The 21,159-nt window shown below is 37.8% G+C and overlaps 6 protein-coding genes and 1 long non-coding RNA gene across 8 annotated transcripts; 5 read left to right on the top strand and 2 right to left on the bottom strand.

The window, feature by feature from the left end:
• The first annotated feature begins 398 nt into the window (after positions 1 to 398).
• LOC117615110 lies at positions 399 to 4,909 on the top strand. 2 transcript variants are annotated; one of them, XM_034344114.1, is made up of 12 exons: positions 399 to 603; positions 724 to 822; positions 947 to 1,031; positions 1,308 to 1,377; positions 1,958 to 2,018; positions 2,097 to 2,150; positions 2,321 to 2,477; positions 2,584 to 2,680; positions 3,012 to 3,121; positions 3,268 to 3,374; positions 3,615 to 3,725; positions 3,830 to 4,909. In XM_034344114.1, exons 1-12 carry the CDS (start codon positions 463 to 465, stop codon positions 3,944 to 3,946), a joined length of 1,209 nt encoding a protein of 402 aa, XP_034200005.1. In that variant the 5' UTR covers positions 399 to 462; the 3' UTR covers positions 3,947 to 4,909. The 2 variants fall into 2 exon arrangements, with proteins under 2 accessions (XP_034200005.1, XP_034200006.1); XM_034344115.1 differs by having other exon boundaries at positions 407 to 603; positions 959 to 1,031.
• A 4,348-nt stretch (positions 4,910 to 9,257) lies between these two features.
• Positions 9,258 to 10,521, top strand: LOC117617494 (transcription factor PIF5-like). The gene is made up of 4 exons (XM_034346882.1): positions 9,258 to 9,644; positions 9,756 to 9,833; positions 9,924 to 9,989; positions 10,486 to 10,521. Exons 1-4 carry the CDS (start codon positions 9,258 to 9,260, stop codon positions 10,519 to 10,521), a joined length of 567 nt encoding a protein of 188 aa, XP_034202773.1.
• Positions 10,522 to 10,523: 2 nt separating this feature from the next.
• Positions 10,524 to 11,908, top strand: LOC117615799. The gene is made up of 3 exons (XR_004584062.1): positions 10,524 to 10,777; positions 10,903 to 11,383; positions 11,540 to 11,908. It is a non-coding gene; the product is annotated as an uncharacterized LOC117615799 (long non-coding RNA).
• Positions 11,909 to 12,178: 270 nt separating this feature from the next.
• LOC117616096 (reticulon-like protein B14) lies at positions 12,179 to 13,330 on the bottom strand. The gene is made up of 5 exons (XM_034345309.1): positions 13,253 to 13,330; positions 12,997 to 13,177; positions 12,758 to 12,926; positions 12,606 to 12,675; positions 12,179 to 12,495 (listed from the first exon to the last, which is right to left on the bottom strand). The coding sequence occupies exons 1-5, from the start codon at positions 13,299 to 13,301 to the stop codon at positions 12,326 to 12,328; spliced, it is 639 nt and encodes a 212-aa protein (XP_034201200.1). The 5' UTR covers positions 13,302 to 13,330; the 3' UTR covers positions 12,179 to 12,325.
• A 1,274-nt stretch (positions 13,331 to 14,604) lies between these two features.
• On the top strand, positions 14,605 to 15,288 carry LOC117614945 (non-specific lipid-transfer protein 2-like). The gene has a single exon (XM_034343884.1). It carries the CDS (start codon positions 14,708 to 14,710, stop codon positions 15,008 to 15,010), a length of 303 nt encoding a protein of 100 aa, XP_034199775.1. The 5' UTR covers positions 14,605 to 14,707; the 3' UTR covers positions 15,011 to 15,288.
• A 575-nt stretch (positions 15,289 to 15,863) lies between these two features.
• On the bottom strand, positions 15,864 to 18,087 carry LOC117616125. The gene is made up of 3 exons (XM_034345340.1): positions 17,770 to 18,087; positions 17,480 to 17,685; positions 15,864 to 16,534 (listed from the first exon to the last, which is right to left on the bottom strand). Exons 1-3 carry the CDS (start codon positions 17,860 to 17,862, stop codon positions 16,228 to 16,230), a joined length of 606 nt encoding a protein of 201 aa, XP_034201231.1. The 5' UTR covers positions 17,863 to 18,087; the 3' UTR covers positions 15,864 to 16,227.
• A 1,079-nt stretch (positions 18,088 to 19,166) lies between these two features.
• Positions 19,167 to 21,134, top strand: LOC117631173 (putative glutamine amidotransferase GAT1_2.1). The gene is made up of 4 exons (XM_034364179.1): positions 19,167 to 19,342; positions 19,592 to 20,331; positions 20,427 to 20,636; positions 20,716 to 21,134. Exons 1-4 carry the CDS (start codon positions 19,252 to 19,254, stop codon positions 20,977 to 20,979), a joined length of 1,305 nt encoding a protein of 434 aa, XP_034220070.1. The 5' UTR covers positions 19,167 to 19,251; the 3' UTR covers positions 20,980 to 21,134.
• The last annotated feature ends 25 nt before the right edge of the window (positions 21,135 to 21,159 follow it).

Raw genomic sequence — 21,159 nt, 5'->3', positions numbered from 1 at the left:
TAGTTTTATTTCTTATTAGTATAATTAATTAGCTGAATTATAGGCGGCGAAGATCCTCGTCAAAGTTACGACAATCCATTTTATTGATTGCTTACACGAAAATATCTCCGTCTATCTCGGATGAAATCTCCCATGTCATATCAATTTCTTCAACGATAGACCCTACGAAGTCGTGCACTGACAACTGACAACTGACAACGGACAACAATGAAGAATAACGATTTAAACGACTTTGGCTGAATGGGCCTTTGTTGGGCTTCAGCTTTATTATCGGAATGGAATGGGCCTAGAGCCCATTATGACTGTTTTGGCCTTGGGCAATTTGAAGAGCTGAATGGTCGCGTAAAAGTTAAAAAACTCGTTAAATAAATGAGAAGCTGACGACACCGGTTAACAGGCTCTCTCTCTCTTCCAGCGCGGACTAGCAGACAGAAGAAAAGACTGAACAAAAGAAGGAAGGAAATGGATGATGCTGAAGGAAGAAGAGAGGAGAAGAAAACGAGGGAAGGTATGATAATCAGTACGGGACTGAAAACAGTAGTGGAAGCCATTCACGCAAGCCCCACGCAGTCCGTCCTCTATCTCTCTGGTGGAGCCTCTCAGGTCTCTCTCTCTCTCTCTCTCTCTCTCTCTCTCATAAATACACACATATTAAGATTAATTAATTAATTATGATTAAGAATTCATGAAGATTAATTAATTAAAACTAGTAATATAAATCAGGCTGTTGCGTGGCTGCTATCCGTTCCTGGAGCCTCAAGCACAGTCCTCGAAGCCGTGGTGCCCTACTCCAGAATGTCTATGATCCAGTTACTCGGGAAGGTTCGTCCTCTCCTTTTGTTTAATTCTTCTGTTTCTCGCTCCAATTTTTGTATAATTTAACAGAAAAGTTCTGTTTTTTTTTTTTCTTTTAAAAATTAAAATTTTGGTTGCTTTGTTGGTGCAGATTCCGAACCAGTTTTGTAGCTCACACACTGCTGAAGAAATGGCTTTGTTGGCCTACAATCGCGCGCTCAAGCTCTCCTCACCAGGTTATGCATTAGATATATTCTTATACTTGCATACTGAATTGGGGTTCTGAAGAATTTATTAGGACCTAACACTGTGATATGAATTTTTTATGCTTAATTGTGTAGCTACCTTTGCATCATGTGGGGAACTTCTACTTTCTGTATACCCTAGTGCCAAACACAGTCTTACTAGGTGTCATCTGTAGCCACACGCACTGACGAACACACACTTTATGTTTATAGGTATATGTGAATGCAACTTGTGAACTGATATGGCATTTTTATTATACGCAATAGGTTATCCGGTTGTTGGTGTGGGTTTTACTGGTACTTTGGCTACCTCACGTCCAAAACTCGGGGAGCACAGGTATAATTTCAATATATATATATATATACACAGTTTTCTTCTATGTAGCTGGAAAGTTCAGGGACAGTGCAAACATTGATATGTAGTCTTTTAAATTTCTTTATCTTTACAAGTGTACCTGATCGTCAAAGTGACAGAAATTCATTAGTTATTGTTTCATAAAGCAACTCAGCATTGGTTTTTACTACGTGAGTTACTAGGATTATTGTCAGGGTCCTTTTTTCAATGGTCCGTTCTTTTGGTATTCTTATGATGGCAGTGACTTCACAACTTAGCCTTAAGCCGATTTGCTGAGGCAGACATGAATAAAGGCACCAAATAATCAGGGTAGAAACAAAAATGGGAACGTTTATTACTTGCTTGACATAATCAAAGGATCCTGCTAAGAAGCTGCATTTTGCAACATCACACCTGCAATTGGTTGGTGTCATTGTATCATTGTATTTTGTTTTGTTGTTTTACTCAAAGATATTCAACGCACATAACACCTCCATAAGGGCTTGTTTTGTTGATGTCGCTTTTACTTCATGCTTGGTCAACCTGGGCCTGTTTAGCTTCATGCTTTTTTCTTGATGTATAGGCTTCACTTGTCAACAAGGACATCTGACAGACTCTGGGTATCAACGGTGACCCTTTCTAAGGTGATTGTCATTTATTTTGGTCTTGACTAAGATTTTCAAGTTTTTCATTTTCTTATAACATGCTTCTTATCATTCTAGGGTTTACGAAATCGAGAGGAAGAAGATATGGTTGCAAGTAATCTTTTACTCAAGGTCTGAGAAGATTTCTACTAATTATTCTGGAGACCTTATATATAGGAAGTGAATATTTAGCAGCATAATGCCATCGCTTTATTAGTTTCATATTTTTGCTAAATGTGGTTTACTTAAACTCATATTTTAAATTTGTTTCTTATGCAGCCTTTCTATCAATTTGGTTACAGGCAATTGCAAATGCATGTAAAGTTCCCGGAACATTTGTTTCAGAGCTCACTGACTCCGAAGTACCTGATGAATGTGAAAAGCAGTTCAGTGAAGATGAAGAGTTGGAGCAACTTATAAATGGGCAAATATGCTTTAAGGTTTATCCGTTTTCGAGTGGTATGCTTTAACCTTTACTAGCACAATTATGCACTATACTCATACATGTGTAAGTGTGGTCCTGTGCTTGTGCATAATGCGTTATTTTTCATCAACTGTTTTGCAGAGCCACACATGTCAACTGCAGAAAGGAAGATAATACTGTCTGGTTCTTTTAATCCATTACATGAAGGTCACATGAAGCTCTTGGAGGTTGCTACTAGGTACAACAGCTTGCTTTAACTGCAACTCTTGATTCCATTTCTTTTTCTAAAATTTCCATCAATGTTTTGTTTTTTCTGGGTTTCTTTGGGAAACTGCAACTGAGTTGCAGCAGGGCCAGATGAAGGATTGTTGATCTCTCTCTCTTTCTCATAACACACCCACCTACAATTTATTTGACATTGTTGATGATGACAAGACTCTTTCTGAGGAGATTTATCATTTCTTCTTTTATATTTGCTTTGTTTCTTCTGGATCTTATGCACATGCACAAACGTATGTATCATATCACTTGTGTATAGTGCTGCTCATCCATCACTCATTTCTATGCAGCTTATGTGGCAATAGCTACCCATGCTTTGAAATATCAGCAGTCAATGCTGACAAACCTCCACTTTCAACATCACAAATCAAAGATCGTGTCAAGCAGTTTGAGAACATTGGTGAGGCTGATTATCTGTTTAAATTCTTTTTCCTGTTCAATTTCCTGCTGGTGTAGGGATAATAAGTCATGATAAGGGATGAATGCGTGAAATTTTCTGGGGCAAAACAGTAATTATATCCAATCATCTTTCTTTTTTAATTACAGGAAAAACAGTAATTATATCCAATCAGCCATACTTTTATAAGAAAGCTGAAGTTTTCCCAGGCAGTGCTTTTGTGATTGGTGCTGACACAGCAGCAAGGCTGATTAATGTATGTTATTTAACGAATTATAATTGTATCGTTTTCTTGTGACATGTGTATGTGGATATGCATGCTGATTTGATTCCATATGGAAGGATTTAATCACTACCTTAACCGAATCAAATCTGTCTAATAGGTGGTTTAATAGAATATTGAAATATTACTTCTTTCGATTTATGATTTTTGAGATATATAGTAATCTTTGAATTGTGAATGGAAGCAATGAAGTTAATTTTTCCTCCTTTCCAGCCCAAATACTATGACGGGAACTACAAGAAGATGCTGGAGATACTTATTGGATGCAAGAAAACAGGGTCCACTTTTCTCGTGGGTGGTCGTAATGTGGATGGTGTTTTCAAGGTATGTTCCCATATTAGAAGCTTGACAAACTTCCTTCTCATTTCCAACGACTCATTTTTATCCTTTATGGAAGTTGTTAATTCTTATTTATAAAACCTTGTCAGGTTCTTGAAGATTTTGATATTCCAGAGGAGTTAAGAGATATGTTCATCTCAATACCAGAAGAGAAGTTCCGCATGGATTTATCCTCCACTGAAATTAGGAAACGACTTGAGAAGTAAATGTTGCAGTAGCTTAGACTAAAGCATTGGCTTCTGCCTGCCCCCAAAATAAGATTCTGAAAGAAACGCAAAAGCATGGCTGCTGACTTGCCTGAGTGAATAAAAGGCGATACAAGAACTAGAGTATCCATACATATGGAGGTGGTGGAGTATATATATATATATATATATATATTTATTTATTTATTGGAATATGGAGGTGGTCTCTTTGATTAGAAACCATTCGTTGACTTGATAATATTAAGATGAAATTTGTAGATGGGAACAAACACATATGGGGGGTAAGAGGAAGAGGAAGAGACATCTAATCTTGATGGGACTTGCCCAACCAAACAAACGCTCATGGCAGCATGTCAACCACTGAAATTTAAAAAAATTTAAAAAAACCCAGATAAAAAGGCCCTGGGCGGAAAAATATATTCGTGATCATGATAAGCACACTCGTGTGTAACTGTAATAGAAAGCAACTTTTATCTTTGAAATAAGCAACAATTCAATTAATCATAGCTGAGAAAAAGGAAGAAATCAAGAGATGAAAGCACTGATGCTGATGCTCTGTTTCTGATCAAGCACCGCAGCCTGCGCTGCAGCCTGCAGCGGCGCACGTAGCGCCGTGGGTACCAGTGTGGGTGGCGGAGGAGGAGGTTTTGTCTTTAGGAACACCATCTGCACAGGAGAAGATGACGGCTGAGATAACAGCAAAGGTGACGAAAGCTGCCCACAACAACAGCATCACAAAAGCTGCACTGCTGCTGCTGCTGCTTAAACTAATCTCCCCACTCCCAGCACCTCCATCTCCATGCCCTCTTCTTGCCAACAACTCTTTCCAGTCCCTCACCATACGTAATATGATATGGCTATCTTATCTGCCTCCTCTTTCTCTCTGTCTGTCTGTCTCAGTCTGTGTGTGCGCGCAGAAATGGCTGATAAGGTTTTTCGAAAAAGGCTTTGAATTGATGATAAGCTGACTGACTGCTATAATATTATCGATAAGACTGTGTTTCTTTCTTTCCTAAGACGGCAAGAATCATTTATATCCGATGCCCTCGTATCATTATATTGTGGCCAATCACACATTTCACCGTGTTGGAGATGGAGACGTGTAAATAAATATAGCATATATATTATATGGTATATATATGGTCAACCCAAATTGTGATATGAGATTTAAGTAGATTTATTATTCAAGGAAGCACCACATCATAAGCATACGTAGTTTTTATTTATTTATTATTTATCATAACTTAAGCATACATAGTTGTACAAATGACTGACTGACTGACTGACTAAAGGAAAGCCGGCTTTCTTTACTAAAAATGAGAAAAATTGAGAGAGAGAGAGAGAGATCCGCAATTGCGGCAATTACTTACAAAAGTGGTGTCGACAATGGAGGTGAGGTCTTCGCATCGGTTTTCCTATCATCTCAATGACTAGGGATGGCAAAAATCCCCGCGGGGGAGGGTCCCCGACCCTAATGGAGGGAGATTTCGGGGCCAAATGGTTATCAGGTATGGGGATCCCCGAACTTAAAAAACTCCCGTCGGGTATGGGGAGGGGATGGTATTGGCGTCCCCATCCCTGAATCCGACCCGAAAATATATATGTTTATATTTAAATAAATAAATATATAATTATAATATTTATGTTTAACCCTAAGCTAACCTCTCTCTCCTAATTCTTCCTAATCTTTTCTAGAATTTCATATTGATGTGATTTTGAATAGTTGAGTTGAACTTTATAGTTAATTTGGATGTGTTGAATGATAATTTAATATGAAATTTAATGTTAAAATATATGATAAATATTTTTTGTGCAAAAAAAATCGGGAATTCGGGGCGGGGATGGGGGATAGTCCCCCGACGGAAACGGGGACGGGGATTCCCCGAAACCTATTAAACGGGGATTGGTTCGGGGATGGGGGCGGGGATGGAGAGCGGGGACGGGGATGGTATTGTCATACCCGGCCCCTACTCGGCCCGTTGCCATCCCTACATCTCATCTCATGACATGCGTCATTTGGCATTTTTATTATATATTTATGGCTTTTTATCCCCAATGGTGTCTGAGATTTGCCAAATTATCACATTTGGTCTTTTTATGTTTTTTTTTTTGTTGATATTATTGATCCTTTATGTTATATCTTACACATCAATTTGATCCCACTGTCAAGTTCAATTAAAATTTTACATTAGATTGCTGACGTGAATGCCACTTGGATTAAACAATGTTTTAAATAATTTGAGTTTTATCACAAATTGTCCTTGAGGTTTGCGAAATTATTACCTTTGACCATTTATATATATTTTTCTAACATTATTGGTTCTTATGTTACACCTCACACATCAATTTGATCCCACCGTGAGATTTTGTAAATTTTTTTTGTTAAATTGCTGACATGACACATATGTGGTGCACACATAGCCAAAGAGAAAATATCAAGTGGATCTAAATGAAGAAATGTTTATATATATATATATATAAAGTTAAACATTTAAAATCTTTAAAAAAAAAATTCAAAAAGAGAGAAATTTCAAAACATACATTTTTTTTAATTGAAATTCACTTGGCATGTTATTAATGGATATGTAGGCTCCACATATATGTCGCGTCAAATCCGTTAGGTTTTGTTGAAAAACCCTAAATCCTTTAAAAAATAGTTTAACATTTAAAATTTTCAAAAAATAGAGAAAATTTTCAAAAAATAATCTGTTTTTTTAATTCAAATCCACTTTGTATGTTATTATTGGACATGTAGGCTCCACATACATGCCACGTCAAATCCTTTAGGTTATGTTCAAATTTTCATCAATTTAACAGAAATTTCAACACAACATAACAAATTTGACGTGACATGTACTACATGTCCAATAATAACATGCCAAGTGGATTTGAATAAAAAGCAAATTATGTTTTGAAATTTTTCTTTTTTTAATTACATTTTTTCTAAAAGATTTTAAATGTTACACTATTTTTAAAAATATATATAAGACCAATAATGTCAATAAAAAAAACATAAAGAATCAAAGGTGATAATTTCGCAAACCTCAGGGACCATTTGAATAAAACCCAAAATATTTACGACATTGTTTAATCCACGTGGCGTCCATGTTAGCAATCTAACGGAAAATTTTAATTGAACCTGAGGGACCAAATTGATGTGTGAAGTGTAACATAAGGAATCAATAATATCAGGAAAAAAAAACATAAAAGGACCAAAAATGATAATTTGACAAATCTTAAAGACCATTAGTGATAAAAATCCTATATTTATTCATTCATTTTGTCGGCATGACAAATCCTTTCATGTATTTATTTATTTTCATATTTTAAATAAAAAGACCGACCTGATCCTGGCATATATTTGCAATGCAATTGCAAATTTTTTTTGGTCTGCACAGATAAATTTATAAAGGGCCAAGGCAGGGACACAGGCCCAAAAGAAGCAAAGAGACCGTACTTAGGCCAGAGTCATAGTTAAAGGGTTGTTGCTATTTGTATCATATTTACTGACTACATTAACGATAAAATTTAATGTGCGTTTAAACCAATCTAAATATTAGATTAATTTAAATCAAATTAAAACTTGCAAGTACACGAATTGATTTATAATATAGTGTAATGCAATTGCGAGTGTCGTTTAGTGATCAATTCTAGTTCTTTAACTTAACTTCATTCGAGACTCAACTACTTAACATTAACTTTAAAAAAAAACAAAATGAAACACAACTAAGAACTCAAAAGGGGTGCAGCAATTCGAAAGCAAGCAAGAGATTAAACAAAACGAAACAAAACAAGCAATCAAAACAAGCAAAGTCACGGCAAAGACAAAAAGTAAAAAGAGCTGCAATTAAGAGTTCTAAGGTTATTAAACTTCCAAATTTTAATGAGCGCTAGGGCTAGGATGGTGCCCTAATTCAAATATTCAGATTTGTGGATGTTAAGTTATTGAGTTTCAAGTTATCGTATTAAATTCTTAATCTCTGTTTTATTTGATTCTATATGTTTAATTTATTTGATTAGCCAAGTGAGTCCCATATATACAGGTGGAGCTAATCTCTATTAAAGAGGTGGTAGCAATGTGATAAATAAATGTGGTATTGATAGCGGAATAAAGACGCAAGACAAGAACGGTGCTGTGATCTGGGTTTGAGAGATAGAGATAGGCCCTAGGTAATAAGGAATTAGAATTGGAATTGGAATTGGAAGTGGAAGTGAAAGTGAAAGTGGACACAAAACAAGACAGCAACTGCATCTGCATGCCCCATTTGTTCGTCAGCTTCACGTGGAACACTTTCCAACATAACTTCAGACTCAGACTGAGTTTTGGCCGGCATATATATAACCAGCTACCCTAGCATATGTATTATAATAAATATACTCCATTAAATAATTAGTATGTGAACGTACGTGGTTGAAAACGTGGACTAGTCCCTGACCTTTCATTTCATAAAACAAATTAACTATTTTGAACTTTTTCTTTCTGTTTTAATACCCCTTATTATTATATGAAATATCTAAAACTCTTGAATTTTCAGCCATTTTACTCCTGAATTATATATATTAATTTTAATATAGTAACATGCATTAGAATTTATGAATATCGTAAGCGTAACGAGAGGGTTCAAGTTGATGAATAAATAGTAAGGAGGTTACGAACAAAACAAAGAAGAAGATAACGGTAAATTAGATTGGGATTTTTCTGATGTGGGGAGCTCCGTGAGTCGACACGAGTCATAGAATGTCCACGTGTGTCGAGCTGTACCCGACATGTAGTCCAACTAAGGGACAAAAGGAAGCAGTGAGGAGGACCCACGACCCCAAGAGATACGCTGCTGAAGACTACAACTATATGGTGGGCTAAGCTAATCTGGGTTCATACGAGAAGCAGACTATGAGTGAAGGCAGCTGTCCCTAAACCCGGATATCAACCACAACCACGCATGCAATGCAATGCAACCCAACATTACTTCCCTTATAAATAGACGACTACAAGAGCTGCAAGAGCCACTCCCCAAGTCCAATCATACTTTTCTATCTGTTGGTTCATTCCCTCCCTTCGAATTCCCGCTCTCTATCCTCATTCTGCATGCATTGTCCTTGGAAAAAATATTAAGCGGCACCCGAGAATCCTACCCGAAATAGTGCACCTTGTTCATCCCATATCTATCTTCCTGGCCACTTGCATTAATTAGTTTACCATTCAACCAAGTATTCTCTTTACGGTTCAAACGAATAATATCTCTGAGTGCGTTGCGTTTGTGCCCTGTGCTGTAGCCACTTGGCGGTTGCCCATTACACTTCATTTCATTATATGACGCACCGAGTGCCCGACTGGGCCGCCACCACCACCATCACCACCACGACGACGGAAGAGGGTGATTCTTCTAAGAGTTTTCAATATGAAGATTTTGGTCCGCTTCTTGATTCTGTTGTCCCTCATCATCATCCACATCCCCAAACTGAAACTGAAACTGAAACTGATCATGATTATTCTGTTTGGAATATTAATACTAGTGGTGCTAGTGGTGCAACTGGAGCAGCAGAAGATCATAATCACAAGTGTTTTCAAGAAATATTTGAAGACTTGTCCAATATTCAGCTTGAACCAACAATTACACCCAATGCTATTTTTTCATCCGACAAACACTTTGTATGTGATTTCGACAAGGGAGAACTAAAAACCACCTCTCGTTTTATGGTCTGTCTGTACAAATTAACTTAAATACTACTTTCAATTAGTTTCTCCTTTGGAACTTTCTCTTACTCATTTTTACTAATCTCCTCTTTTATTTGCTTAATGTTTGTTTAGGAGACAAAATCAGTGTCTGGAGAGGGTATTAAGCCCAAAAGAACACGTGCTGCTGAACTACATAATATGTCCGAGAGGGTATTAAGCCTGCTGTACACTATTACTACAGCTAAAACAGGATTAATTCATTACACTTTATATTTTATTAATTACGCTTGTTTTGAGCAGAAGCGTAGGAAGAAAATCCGGGGGAAGCTGGGGGCATTGCAGCAACTTATACCCAACTGTAACACGGTAATGGTGGTTTCATTTCAATCATTAATAATTATCTCCTTGCTTTAGATTTGTTTAATTAATAAGTTTCAGTAAAATAATCAAGTGTTATTTACCACTCAATACAAAAATTACTACTGAATTCTTGCCTTCAACTTCGGAACATAATTTGTGCAGCACTTATTGTTTGTATAAAATAAGAATATATATATATATATATATATATGTATGATCACAGCACTATTTGTTTGTATTATCACTTTACCAAACTCATGTAGTCTCACATAAATGGGACCCACAGTTTTTGTACGTATTGTTGTGTTTTTGGGTACTGTTTTTCTGTTACATGAAAAATAATGAACTTGTCATTAATTTGGGCAGTGCCAGATTACATATTTATCCTGCTCAAGCAATGAGATTAGTTGTTCAACTAATCCGATCAGAACTAAGCTATGTAACTAATCTAAACACATGTTCTATCATCATCTAACATCAAGCTGTTGACTCGGTTGACTAGGGTGATGATGACTCTGTAGATTATGCTGCTGACTAGGATGATGAGCAAGCTGAGACTCATCTCATCTTCTACATATTATTTTCCTTTCTTCTGCCTTACTGTTTCTTTAACCTTGTTATGGTTATTATCTTCCATAAATAAATGGAAAAATTGCTTTGCTGATTGATACATTAATTGTTTCCTTCTTCTCATTGTTACTGAACCAATTGTGCTTTTCAAATTTTAGTCAGACCGAGCTTCAATGCTGGATGATGCCATCAAACATATTAAAGCCCTCAAGCTTCAAATACAAGTGTCCTTTCTCTCTCTCTCTCTCTGCATTTTTTTTATATGCGTACAAATGTCTGTTCAATTAAACTTTGAATTGCCCAACTCAATAATAGTGATACTGTGTATATGCATTTTTATGTACATAAGATGATGTCCATGGGTAGAGGAGCTCTGTACCAGGCTTCAAATTTGTCCATGGCTGGGATGCAAAGCACACAAACACCCCAATTCATGTCATATGTGCCCATGGGAACGAGCAATGCCTATGGAATGGGAATGGGAATGGGAATGGTTAATATGTGCTACTCAACAACAGGCCTTCCAATCATGTCTGTTCCCTCAGCCGGCTTCAATCCATTACAGCCAGCAACTGCAGGGTTCCCTCTAATGTCTGCACCAGGAGTTCTTCCTGTTAATCCCCAATTGCAAATGCCGATGCCATTCGTTGCTTCGCAAGTAATGCCTACAGCCACTACCACATCCAGGTCCAGAAATATGGGTCAGCCGCAATTTGCTACAGATTTCTCTCACACATTCAACTATGCAAAACCAAGGAGAGTCTAGTTTCCAAAACAACACAGACAACGCAGCTTCTGCTGACAACCAGAGAGTGCCAATTATAAGCAAGGTTCATTTCACTCCTTTAGATTTTCCTGAATCATGTCAAATGGTTTTTCTTTCTTTATATGCTCTGTTTCTTCTGTTATCTACTGTTTTATATGGTTTATATATTGTGTTGTTCTAGCGTTTCACTTTTGATTTTGGGAATGTTTAATCTTTGTAGAAATCTAAGGTGCTGGCTAGTCATGTGGTAACACCCCCTTCATCAGTCAGTGACAAGTAGCCGTTCACGTTCCCTATTTTGACAGTTCATCTGGCTGCGATAATTCAAGTCAGTAGAATTGCCATTTTTCTTTGTTGGTAACTTTACACTAGAGTTTGCATAATGATGTGGATGCTTGTGTTTGATGTTTGCCGGATGAAAGAAGGCAAGCACTAAACTAAGCAGCAAACGAACAAATCTTTCTTAAGTCTCTGCAGCTTGGAAACAATCAATCAACATGTCTTGTTTTCATATATCTAGCTTCTCTTCATCTTGTCTTCCTCTAGATTATTCTAGAAGAGAAGTAACATAGTAGCTAGAGTAATGATGTGTGACCGGTTGGATCAAGTGTACTATAACAATGGGAACTTTTTTGACCAAACAAGCGATAATATTTTATTAGATCAATTGAAAAAGTACAGAGAAAGCCATCTCGATTGTTGATGCATCGACAATGGGAACTTAAAAACCCAATTGTTGATGCTATTATGAATTTTCACCATGTCAAACAAGGGAGGCTCTGGTGAATAGTAATTAAGTAAAGTTGTTCATGCCATAAATACTTATTTTAATGGATAAGACCACACTGAGTTCCTCATAACATGTCAATTTGAATGTGGGATTATTTACCCTCAAATTAGTATACTTCAATACTATATTGCTAGTGATAAGCAGAAGAGAATTCTCAAGAGAACCTAATCTGATACTAATCCATAATTGAATATATAATCTGACGAATTATTTTATCTAATTTACTCTCTCTTTCCCCATTCCTGGAATCTTGTTAAGAACTTTGGACTCAAACATTTGGAACAATTTCTTCACCTCTTGGATGCATTTGGCAGCAAATGTATCGACCTGAGAAGGAACACCATATCTCTCATACAAAGCAGGCAGTGTTCCGAGAAGGAGAGTGCCTTCATACCAATAAACAGAAACTGGTTAGGTTAGGCTCTCAAATAAGGAAATTACAAATATATCTGCAGTACAAATATGTGTATGTATTTATGTTGGTCTGGGATATTACATGTATATAAAAGGCTCACAGAGCTGACGCAATCTCCTAGAGCTGAAAACATCCACAGACAAACCATTGCCTGTATATCAAGCACTTAACATCATTGTCAATCTTTAGAGAATGGTCAGGGTAAACTGGTGAGAAAAAGTAAAATTGCATACCAAAACTAGGAGTTTCAAGTCTTTTCCGGCTGAAATTTCAAAGAATTTGAACAAAAAGAAGTTAATTTGTTGAAAGAAGTATCTACAAGCCGATTCTGAGAGTTGAAAGTTATTGCTATTAGGCGGACACCGGAAGTAAGAGACCAAGCTTGGAGACCTAAAACCATACCTAACGAGGAACATGAATTAGAGTAGTTTAAAATATCGCTTTGTTAGAAAGAAAAAGTAAAAAACATTACAGGTTGGCTAGTTGTGCCCCCTTGTGCCAGACGAAAATGGCAAGCATAGCCAGCATGAGGATGTCACAAAAAACAGTTAAAAACTGGTATTCTAGTACTTCAAGTTGAAGCCATATTATGGTGAACACAGCTAAGATTGTAGCCGCTGATGTTTTGTCCTTCCATAACAATATGTCAGCCACTACAAAACCAAAACCAAAACCAATTTAAGGAAAAGTGCAGCAAATCATGGTACCATGTTTATGTAAGATTTTACCCTTTCCTCCTCCAAAAATGGCATGCGGTGGCCTTTGAGGCATGGACATTGTTGGTTGGTTGATATGGTTCTGTTCAATGTCACTGCGTCTTAGCTTGCAACAGTGCTTGCTGCTGCCCCTGTTTTGTTCTGGGTCTTTATACATACAAAAAGAAGCGTGCTCCTAATTAAGCTTTGGTAGCAAAGAAAATCACTTCATGGAAGAAAGGAATGGCCTTGGCATGGCTTACAAGATTGCTTCACATGCCTATTTCAGATCAATAGTATAATAAAATCAAATTCACGCTGTATTAAATATCTATTAATGGTTTTTGTATATCGCATTTTTGTGAAAGAAAATAATTCGAACTCCTATAATTATTTGATTAGCTCATCACTTTCAATAATCAGGATTTTCTTTATAAATTTAAATAATAAAAAAAAGAGGGAGTTGTGTCCTGGGCTGAACTTTGGTTGAATTATTTGGGCCTTGGGCTTTGTCATGGGCCTAAACTCAACGAATAATGCAATTGCCAAACGATTTATATAGCCCAATCTTTGGATTTTTGTTTTTCTTTTGATATGGTGGTTAGAGTAATTAGTGTTGCTAATAATTACAGAGTTTGAGTTTTTATTTTTTGGATGAGGGACAAATAGAAAGCAAAGGTTGGTGTGGTGGTAAATAAGGCGTGGCTTTTGTGACTGGAGTGGACCACAAGTTGGATATAAAAGGGTGCGGTGGATCTGAACCACATGAGCCACTGATAATTAAGCATGCTCCATCCAACAATCATCATTAGTGCACATATAGCACAATGGCAGTGGCATGCATAAACTCGCATCATTTTAACATCAAAAGAAGATTGTGATTTAGACTGGCTAGTAATATTTGACCATTGACCAAATGAAATTAGCACTAGTGATGAAAGAGATGGCAAATGTTGATCTTTTGGTGTTGAGCTTGTCATCATCATCACAGCGCCTATATATATTTGAATATAAGTGATGATTTAAACTATAAAGTATTATGGGGTTCGAATATGAGATCATTGTCCTGTAAATTAAGGCCCTTTCTACTGAGCTAGACTCTGTTCGCCACAATGACAAGATATTAAAAGCGAAATATTTGCTTTAAAAAGATAAAGCTATTAGGGGAAATGCAATGTGATTTAAATAGGTAAATCCTGGTCAGTAGCTAATCATGTTATGTTAAGCATATGGGTGGGGTGGGGCACTTTGGTTAATATCCTACTAGTTTAGTGTAATCATTTAAAAAATAATAATCTCTCCCATTAATCTCAAACTGATCGCAATCCTTTGCCACTCTTCTATAAATTGCCAAGAGACCTAGCTAGAGCTGCACTGCACCCATCTCTCTCTATTTCTCTCTCTCTCTCTCTCCCTGACTCTTAGTTACAAACAGCAACATAACATACATAATAACATATACATTGGTTGTTTGGTTGAAAGCTGAAGATGAAATCAGTGTGTTATTATAATGTTGCAATATTGTGCGTTGTAGCTTTTGTTCTTGTCTTTGGGGGAAGCCAGGTGTGTACGGCAGCAGTGACTTGCAGCCCACTGGAGCTAGCTCCATGCGCCACAGCAATCACATCCTCAAGCCCTCCCTCTGCCATATGTTGCGGCAAACTGAAGGAGCAGAGGCCTTGCCTTTGCAAGTATGTCAAGGACCCTAACCTCCAGAAGCTGGTCAACTCCCCAAACGCCAAGAAGGTGGCAAGCACTTGTGGCTCCCCATTTCCCTCATGCTCTAGCTAATCATCTCAAGTTTGATGCTCGTTTTATATCTTAATTACAAGTTTGTCTTTGTTTATGATCTTGATTAGTAGCAGCATTGGCCAATAGGAGTGAGTGGTGTTGGTATTAAGAAAGAATAATGGTCTTGGCTTTCCCAGGCCCTTGTGACTTGGGAGAGATGGACGTATATGCCTAGTTATTGTTTGTGTTGAAGCTTTTTATTTTTGGTTTTGGTCTTCTTGTTGCTCTTGCAGAAAGCTTTTAGAAGCAGCTTTATATATAATATATGGCTTTCCTAATTATATGCCTAATTTTCATTTACGTCCAATTAGTGAATAACCTAATGCTACTGGGCTTTGATTAAAAAAAGTCTAAAACTTCATTTTGTGCCAATAGCAATACCCAATTTCAGAGGATGCGTTTGTTAACGCATGGCGATATTAATTTCAATAATAACTCAAGACACGAGTGTAATCTGCTGCGGAAAAGGACTTGACTTTTAAATTTTGATAATATTTTGAAAAGCTTAGGCCTTTGATTTATGATCCGTTCGTTTTCTTGATCATGTATCGTTTTCTTGATCATTTTCTTGATAATGTGAAGAACACCGAGGTTGATCTTCAACCTGATGGAGCTTTCAGCTTACTGCTAGATCATGTAATGGCTTTAAAAATATTTTTCAATTCGTTTGGTTCTTTCTTGTTTGACTTTTGTTTGTCCTGGTAAGATTGTCTTAGACAAAGGCAAGAATTTAGAACGAACCCATTAACATTGGACCTCTGTCGTAAATAGTTAGTAGATAGACAGTCAAGTGAACTTGTGACATTCTTTTGAAATAGGGTTGAATGATGGGAAAGGAGTCGTACAAAACGCATTTTAAGCAGAGATTTATATACATACCACAAATCCAGAAATATGGGAAAGGAGTCTTGGTAGTGCTATAATACCAGGAAGTAAGGAAAATCAAACAACCAGCATAAGTGGAAAATATAATTGGAAATGCACTTGTAACATACATGATGACATCCGTAACAAATATAAAAAAACATACATGATGATGACATAGCATATACAAGTCTTTTGGCTCATGAAGGACCATTTCATATTTGCCCCATTCAAGTTTTCCCCCTCCTCCAACAGAAGAAGCCACCAACCAAAACTATGGAACTGATCTACTCAATCTCATACTACAATCATATCATGGCCCCCCGACAAAACGAAAATGTCAAATACCAGAACTATACCTTCTCAAATCCACCGGTTTGCTGTTGCTGCTCATGATTTGCATAATTAGAAGTGCTCATGTCAAGGCCTTCATTTCTGTGCTTCTCCCATCCCCCAGTATCAGCTTTGGAATGTGCCCAGTAGTAAAAACTTGACCCTGCCAATGACAACAGTGTAAGAGCAGCCGCGGCGGCAAACACGCCCTTACGCAGAGTGGAACAGGACAAGTCATCTGCGTTAAAGATTCCCCGGTACTTGGTGTGGTACGCATTCTTTGCTGACCCTGCCAATAAGCATGCCTCGGCTCCCAAAAAGCTTGTCCTAATTAATTCATAGTTCAAAGTCTTCAGATTTTGATTTAGCAAAATGAAGCAAATAAGATCATTTACACAAACATAATACTAGAGAGTAGGGAACAGCATTCACTCAAGGCTCAAGCGCGAAAGAGTAACAAGGGAAAAATAATATTCACAATGGAGGTTACGAGCGGAATCCATACTGTTTATTTGGGTTGTCACTATTCCAAGTAAGTAATGCTAGAGATACCAAAACAGTCCCAACTCTAAACCAACGTAGTTTAATGAAGCGATAGTGTTTCATGTATTCATATCTACACCCACTTAACCCCACGCTTATTTCTAACAAGATACTGCCATATCGTCTACAACATTGTTTAAGAACCAAACTTTGGGAAAAGTTTTGAATATGCTCCTGTATCATCCATTGATAAGTTCCACAATGCGTAATGTCAAAGATGTTGAAATTAAAGCACTCTCGGATCGATAAAGGGGAAACGATAAGTAAAGGTAGGGGCCAAAGTAAGGGAATTGGGTCTAAATCATGACTTAAGCTACTTTAACTTTTCTTTACCAAATTCCAGACAAACGAAAAACAAAAATTAATACACTGTAACTGTGTAACAACTCCAATAAACCATTAGATCATCTAAACGTAGAGTGGCACTGTGGCAATTATTAAAAGCAAGTGCAAAAGTCTCAGATTTTCGCCATCACAAGAAACATGTAGGCGGCGGACAGGGCAGAGCAGGGCAGGTGGTGGCTCATAAACAACTGATGAGTGACATCAATTAGTAGATTGAACCTGATTCCTTCCTTCTAAGTTCTACTAAAGATGGAAGGATTATGACCGTTGATCCAACCCTCAAGCTGAGATTAAGACACTCCAGTGGGACCAGTGTGTACTAAATTACTAATAAGATAAACAAGAAATTACAAAACAAGAGGGGGGAGAAAATGGTAAATTTACCAGGAGAAGACGAAGAAGAAGACGGTCCAAGTGGTGGAGCTGCCAGTCACTAAGCCTTTGCCGCAGCAGAGACACCTCGTGACGCCGTTTAGCACCGTCTGGCTGACGAAAAGCAGCCCAAAAGCCGCTAATCCGTACGCCGTAGAAGCGTCCGTCCCGTAAACGCAGTAGGTGTGCTCGTCGTACTCATCAGGCACTATCTTGGCCTTCACAGACGCAAACACAAAAAAGGTTAGGGCTTTTAACTTCAATAAAACACAGAGGGAGAGGAGAGAGAGATATGAAGTTACCGTGCTACGGCGTCGTTCAGCACCGACGGCGAAAACGAAGGCGATGAGGTGCAGAGAGGTGACGATGGCCACTATGGGTATGGAGACTGCCATTACTCTCTCTGTGCGAACGAGTGTGTGTGGTTGGGTTCACTGAAAATATCTCTGCTTTTGATGAAAAAGAAAGAAATAGGCAACTTTCGTTTTTTCTTTTTCTTTTTCTTTTTATTCTTTGGGTGAAGAAAATCGGGAATTTGTCGCTGCCCTGGTGCAGTCTCTTCCTACATTCGGATTGGAGTTTCACATGTTGCTTTTTCTTGCAAAATAAAAAATAAAATAAAAACTTCAAAAAGAGTTTGTCTTCAAGTGCGGTGGTGGGGGTGTGAACGTTAATAACATCTACAAACATAAATGGGTTTGGACAGATAGTCAGCAGCAGGAGCGCGGTTGATTGTCGGAGCGCCAGTTTGCCGGTTGTGCTACCGGATGTAGGAGGTCACCCCTTCAATGATGGATGGGTGTTTGATGTAGATTGATGGTTGTATGTACTCACACAAATTAACATTATCTATATTTCTGCGAGTAAATAATTAATCATTCTACGATAATGTATCAACTAGTCGTTTGTCTAGTGATATCGTACATACTTAGCACCAATAATGATAACATTGTGTGATAATTTTTTACTATTTTTGTTACAGATTTACATTTAAATATGAGAGGGACACGATGCTTTTGAGATTCTTGTTTTGGTACTTGGTTAAGGATTACTTAGTGATTGTTTAATACCTAAACCTAAACATAGAACCGGATCTTTTTAAAGGTAACCAAGTATATGGACTTTTGTCGGGCCCGGGCTGTCCGTGTTTGGGCCTTTGGCAATTTAGAGGTGGTTTGGGCTTTTTGTTGTTTGTTTCTGCCACAAATGAGTGCTCAAAGATCAATCCACATACGAATGAATGAATGTACGATTGACTCACTCGCAGTTTGACTTTTCGGTTTGGTGCTAATCAATTATCCAAATTCCTAAAATATCGCAAAGCTAACAAACATGGCACGAAAATAAAGCATAAGCATTGGCCAAAAAAGGCCATACGCGGAGCCAAGACGAAGAGCAAATCTTCAATTTGGTTATCATCATCGTAATTACTATATTAAGAAGAAGAGGCAGCCACTTAATTAGAGTCGATCTTGTCTATGATCTTATTACAAAACGCAAAACAAGAAACAAAATCCAACCCACGAAACAAGGAAACAAAATGTAATCTTAGCAGATTGCTCTCCATTCACATAATTACCAACTATCACGTCATTTCTTAAGACCTCATTTAGAAGATCCCTATCCATCCACATCACACTCTCGTTATATTTATACTCATCTCTCTCTCTCTCTCTCTCTCTCTCTCTCTCTCTCTCTCTCTCTCTCCATATATATATATATACGTGTGTGTGTGTATTAGAGATAATTGATCTTCGTCCAGTGCAACGTTACTGTTTTCATCAATGGCTAATTCTGATGTGTCAATGGTTTTGCCTAGGGTTCTTATCGTCTCTCGACGAACCCTCCGCAAGAACAAGTTCGTAGATTTCGTGGGTTAGTCTCTATCTCTTTGTTTGTTACTTTGTTTGGCTTTGGCTACCAACTTTTTACGTATATCCATCTCCTTGGAATATGATATGCTGTTACTCAGATTTCGCAGCAGTTCTTATAGTTTCAATGCAAATGGAACAATACCTTTGGTTATCATAAACTTAATTTGGTTTTTATTATTTCGAACATCAAATAAAATCTTTCAGTTGCTCTTGATTTTAATTTTGATTATTAAAACATCTTATGGGACAGGAGAATATCATCTAGATCTAATTGTAAGCTATGGAGCAGTACCTGTTATTGTCCCCAGAGTCAGTGGAGTCCACATGCTACTCCAAAGCTTTGAACCAATACATGGAGTTCTTCTCTGCGAAGGTGAAGACATTGATCCGTCCCATTACGATGCGCAGCTCTCTGGTTTCTCTCCAGACGAGCTAGAAGAAATTGGCAAGCTACATGCAAGCGATACCGCCATTGATAAAGAGAAAGACTCCATTGAACTGGGGCTTGCAAAGCTATGCCTAGAAAGAAACATCCCATACTTGGGAATATGCAGAGGATCCCAAGTCCTTAATGTTGCATGCGGAGGCACACTTTATCAAGATGTTGAGAGAGAACTTTTGAAAGAATGCCCAGATCAGAGTTGCGCTCAAAGAGTGGCTCACATAAACTATGAGAATTATGACGGGCATAGACATGGGGTGACGGTGGTGGAGAATACACCTTTGCATCAGTGGTTCAAAGATTCTTTGGATGATGAGAAAATGGAGATGTGGGTGAACAGTTATCACCATCAGGGGGTTAAGAGATTGGCAGAGCGATTCGCGCCGATGGCTTTCGCTCCTGATGGTTTGGTTGAAGGGTTTTATGATCCGGATGCCTATAATCCTGAGGAGGGGAAGTTTATTATGGGACTTCAATTCCATCCGGAGAGAATGCGACAACAGGATTCAGACAATTTTGAATATCCAGGATGCGCAGCTGCATATCGGGTAAGACCTTAATTAATTTGTTCTATTGTTTTGTTTTTTCATGTTTGTGGTTTGTTGCGTGTCATTTGTCATGGTTAATATTATCATTCATGCAGGAATTTGTTAAAGCAGTGAGAGCTTATGAAAAGAAGCTCAGTCAAAACTCGGCATGTGTGCCGAAGGCTCCACAGCTTGATCAGGACCTAGAGATGAAGAGGAATAATATTGCAAGGAGCTTCTCCATTGCCAAAAACATGTATTCTAGGCGTGGAATTGTTTCAGGCAAAGAATCTGATCAACTGGACGTTGGAGCAGAGTTTCTGGAGGTGAGTAATTAAACGATGATTATAATCACATTAGCCGTCATCGTTCGATTTTAATGGTCTAATGTTGTGGTATATGCAGGCAAATACAGCACTGAGTTTGCAGCAAGAGAAAAGGCTGAAGCAGATGGGGGCAACAGTAAGAAATGCTTCGGCATACATACAACGACTGAACATGAGCGAGGAGAGGGAGAGAGTTGCAAGGGCCATAATTGGGAAGATGTCGATAGAGCAGCTTTCTGATTTGTTGTCTTTCTACCGCATTATGAGTCAGATGTGTTCCGACGCTTTGGACACCAAGTTCCATGACCTACTTAATAATGAAGTTGAAGTTGATGGATCTTGAATTTTCATTTGCTGTAAAACATATGATTTCCCAGAGCCTTTGTATTGGACTTCCGATCTTCCTTTCCTATCTCCTGAAAATTGTTTCCCGTTTGCGCTCTGTGTTCTTCTCTTTCTTGCGTTGAAATTTTAAAAATAATAATAATTTGGTTTGAAGAGCCTCTTTGCCGCTTAAACCCAG

The sequence above is a fragment of the Prunus dulcis genome, chromosome 1, assembly GCF_902201215.1.
Source record: "Prunus dulcis chromosome 1, ALMONDv2, whole genome shotgun sequence".
NCBI classification, from domain to species: Eukaryota; Viridiplantae; Streptophyta; class Magnoliopsida; order Rosales; family Rosaceae; genus Prunus; species Prunus dulcis.
Note: the sequence above shows the minus strand (reverse complement) of the source record. Positions and strands in the feature narration are given on the sequence as shown.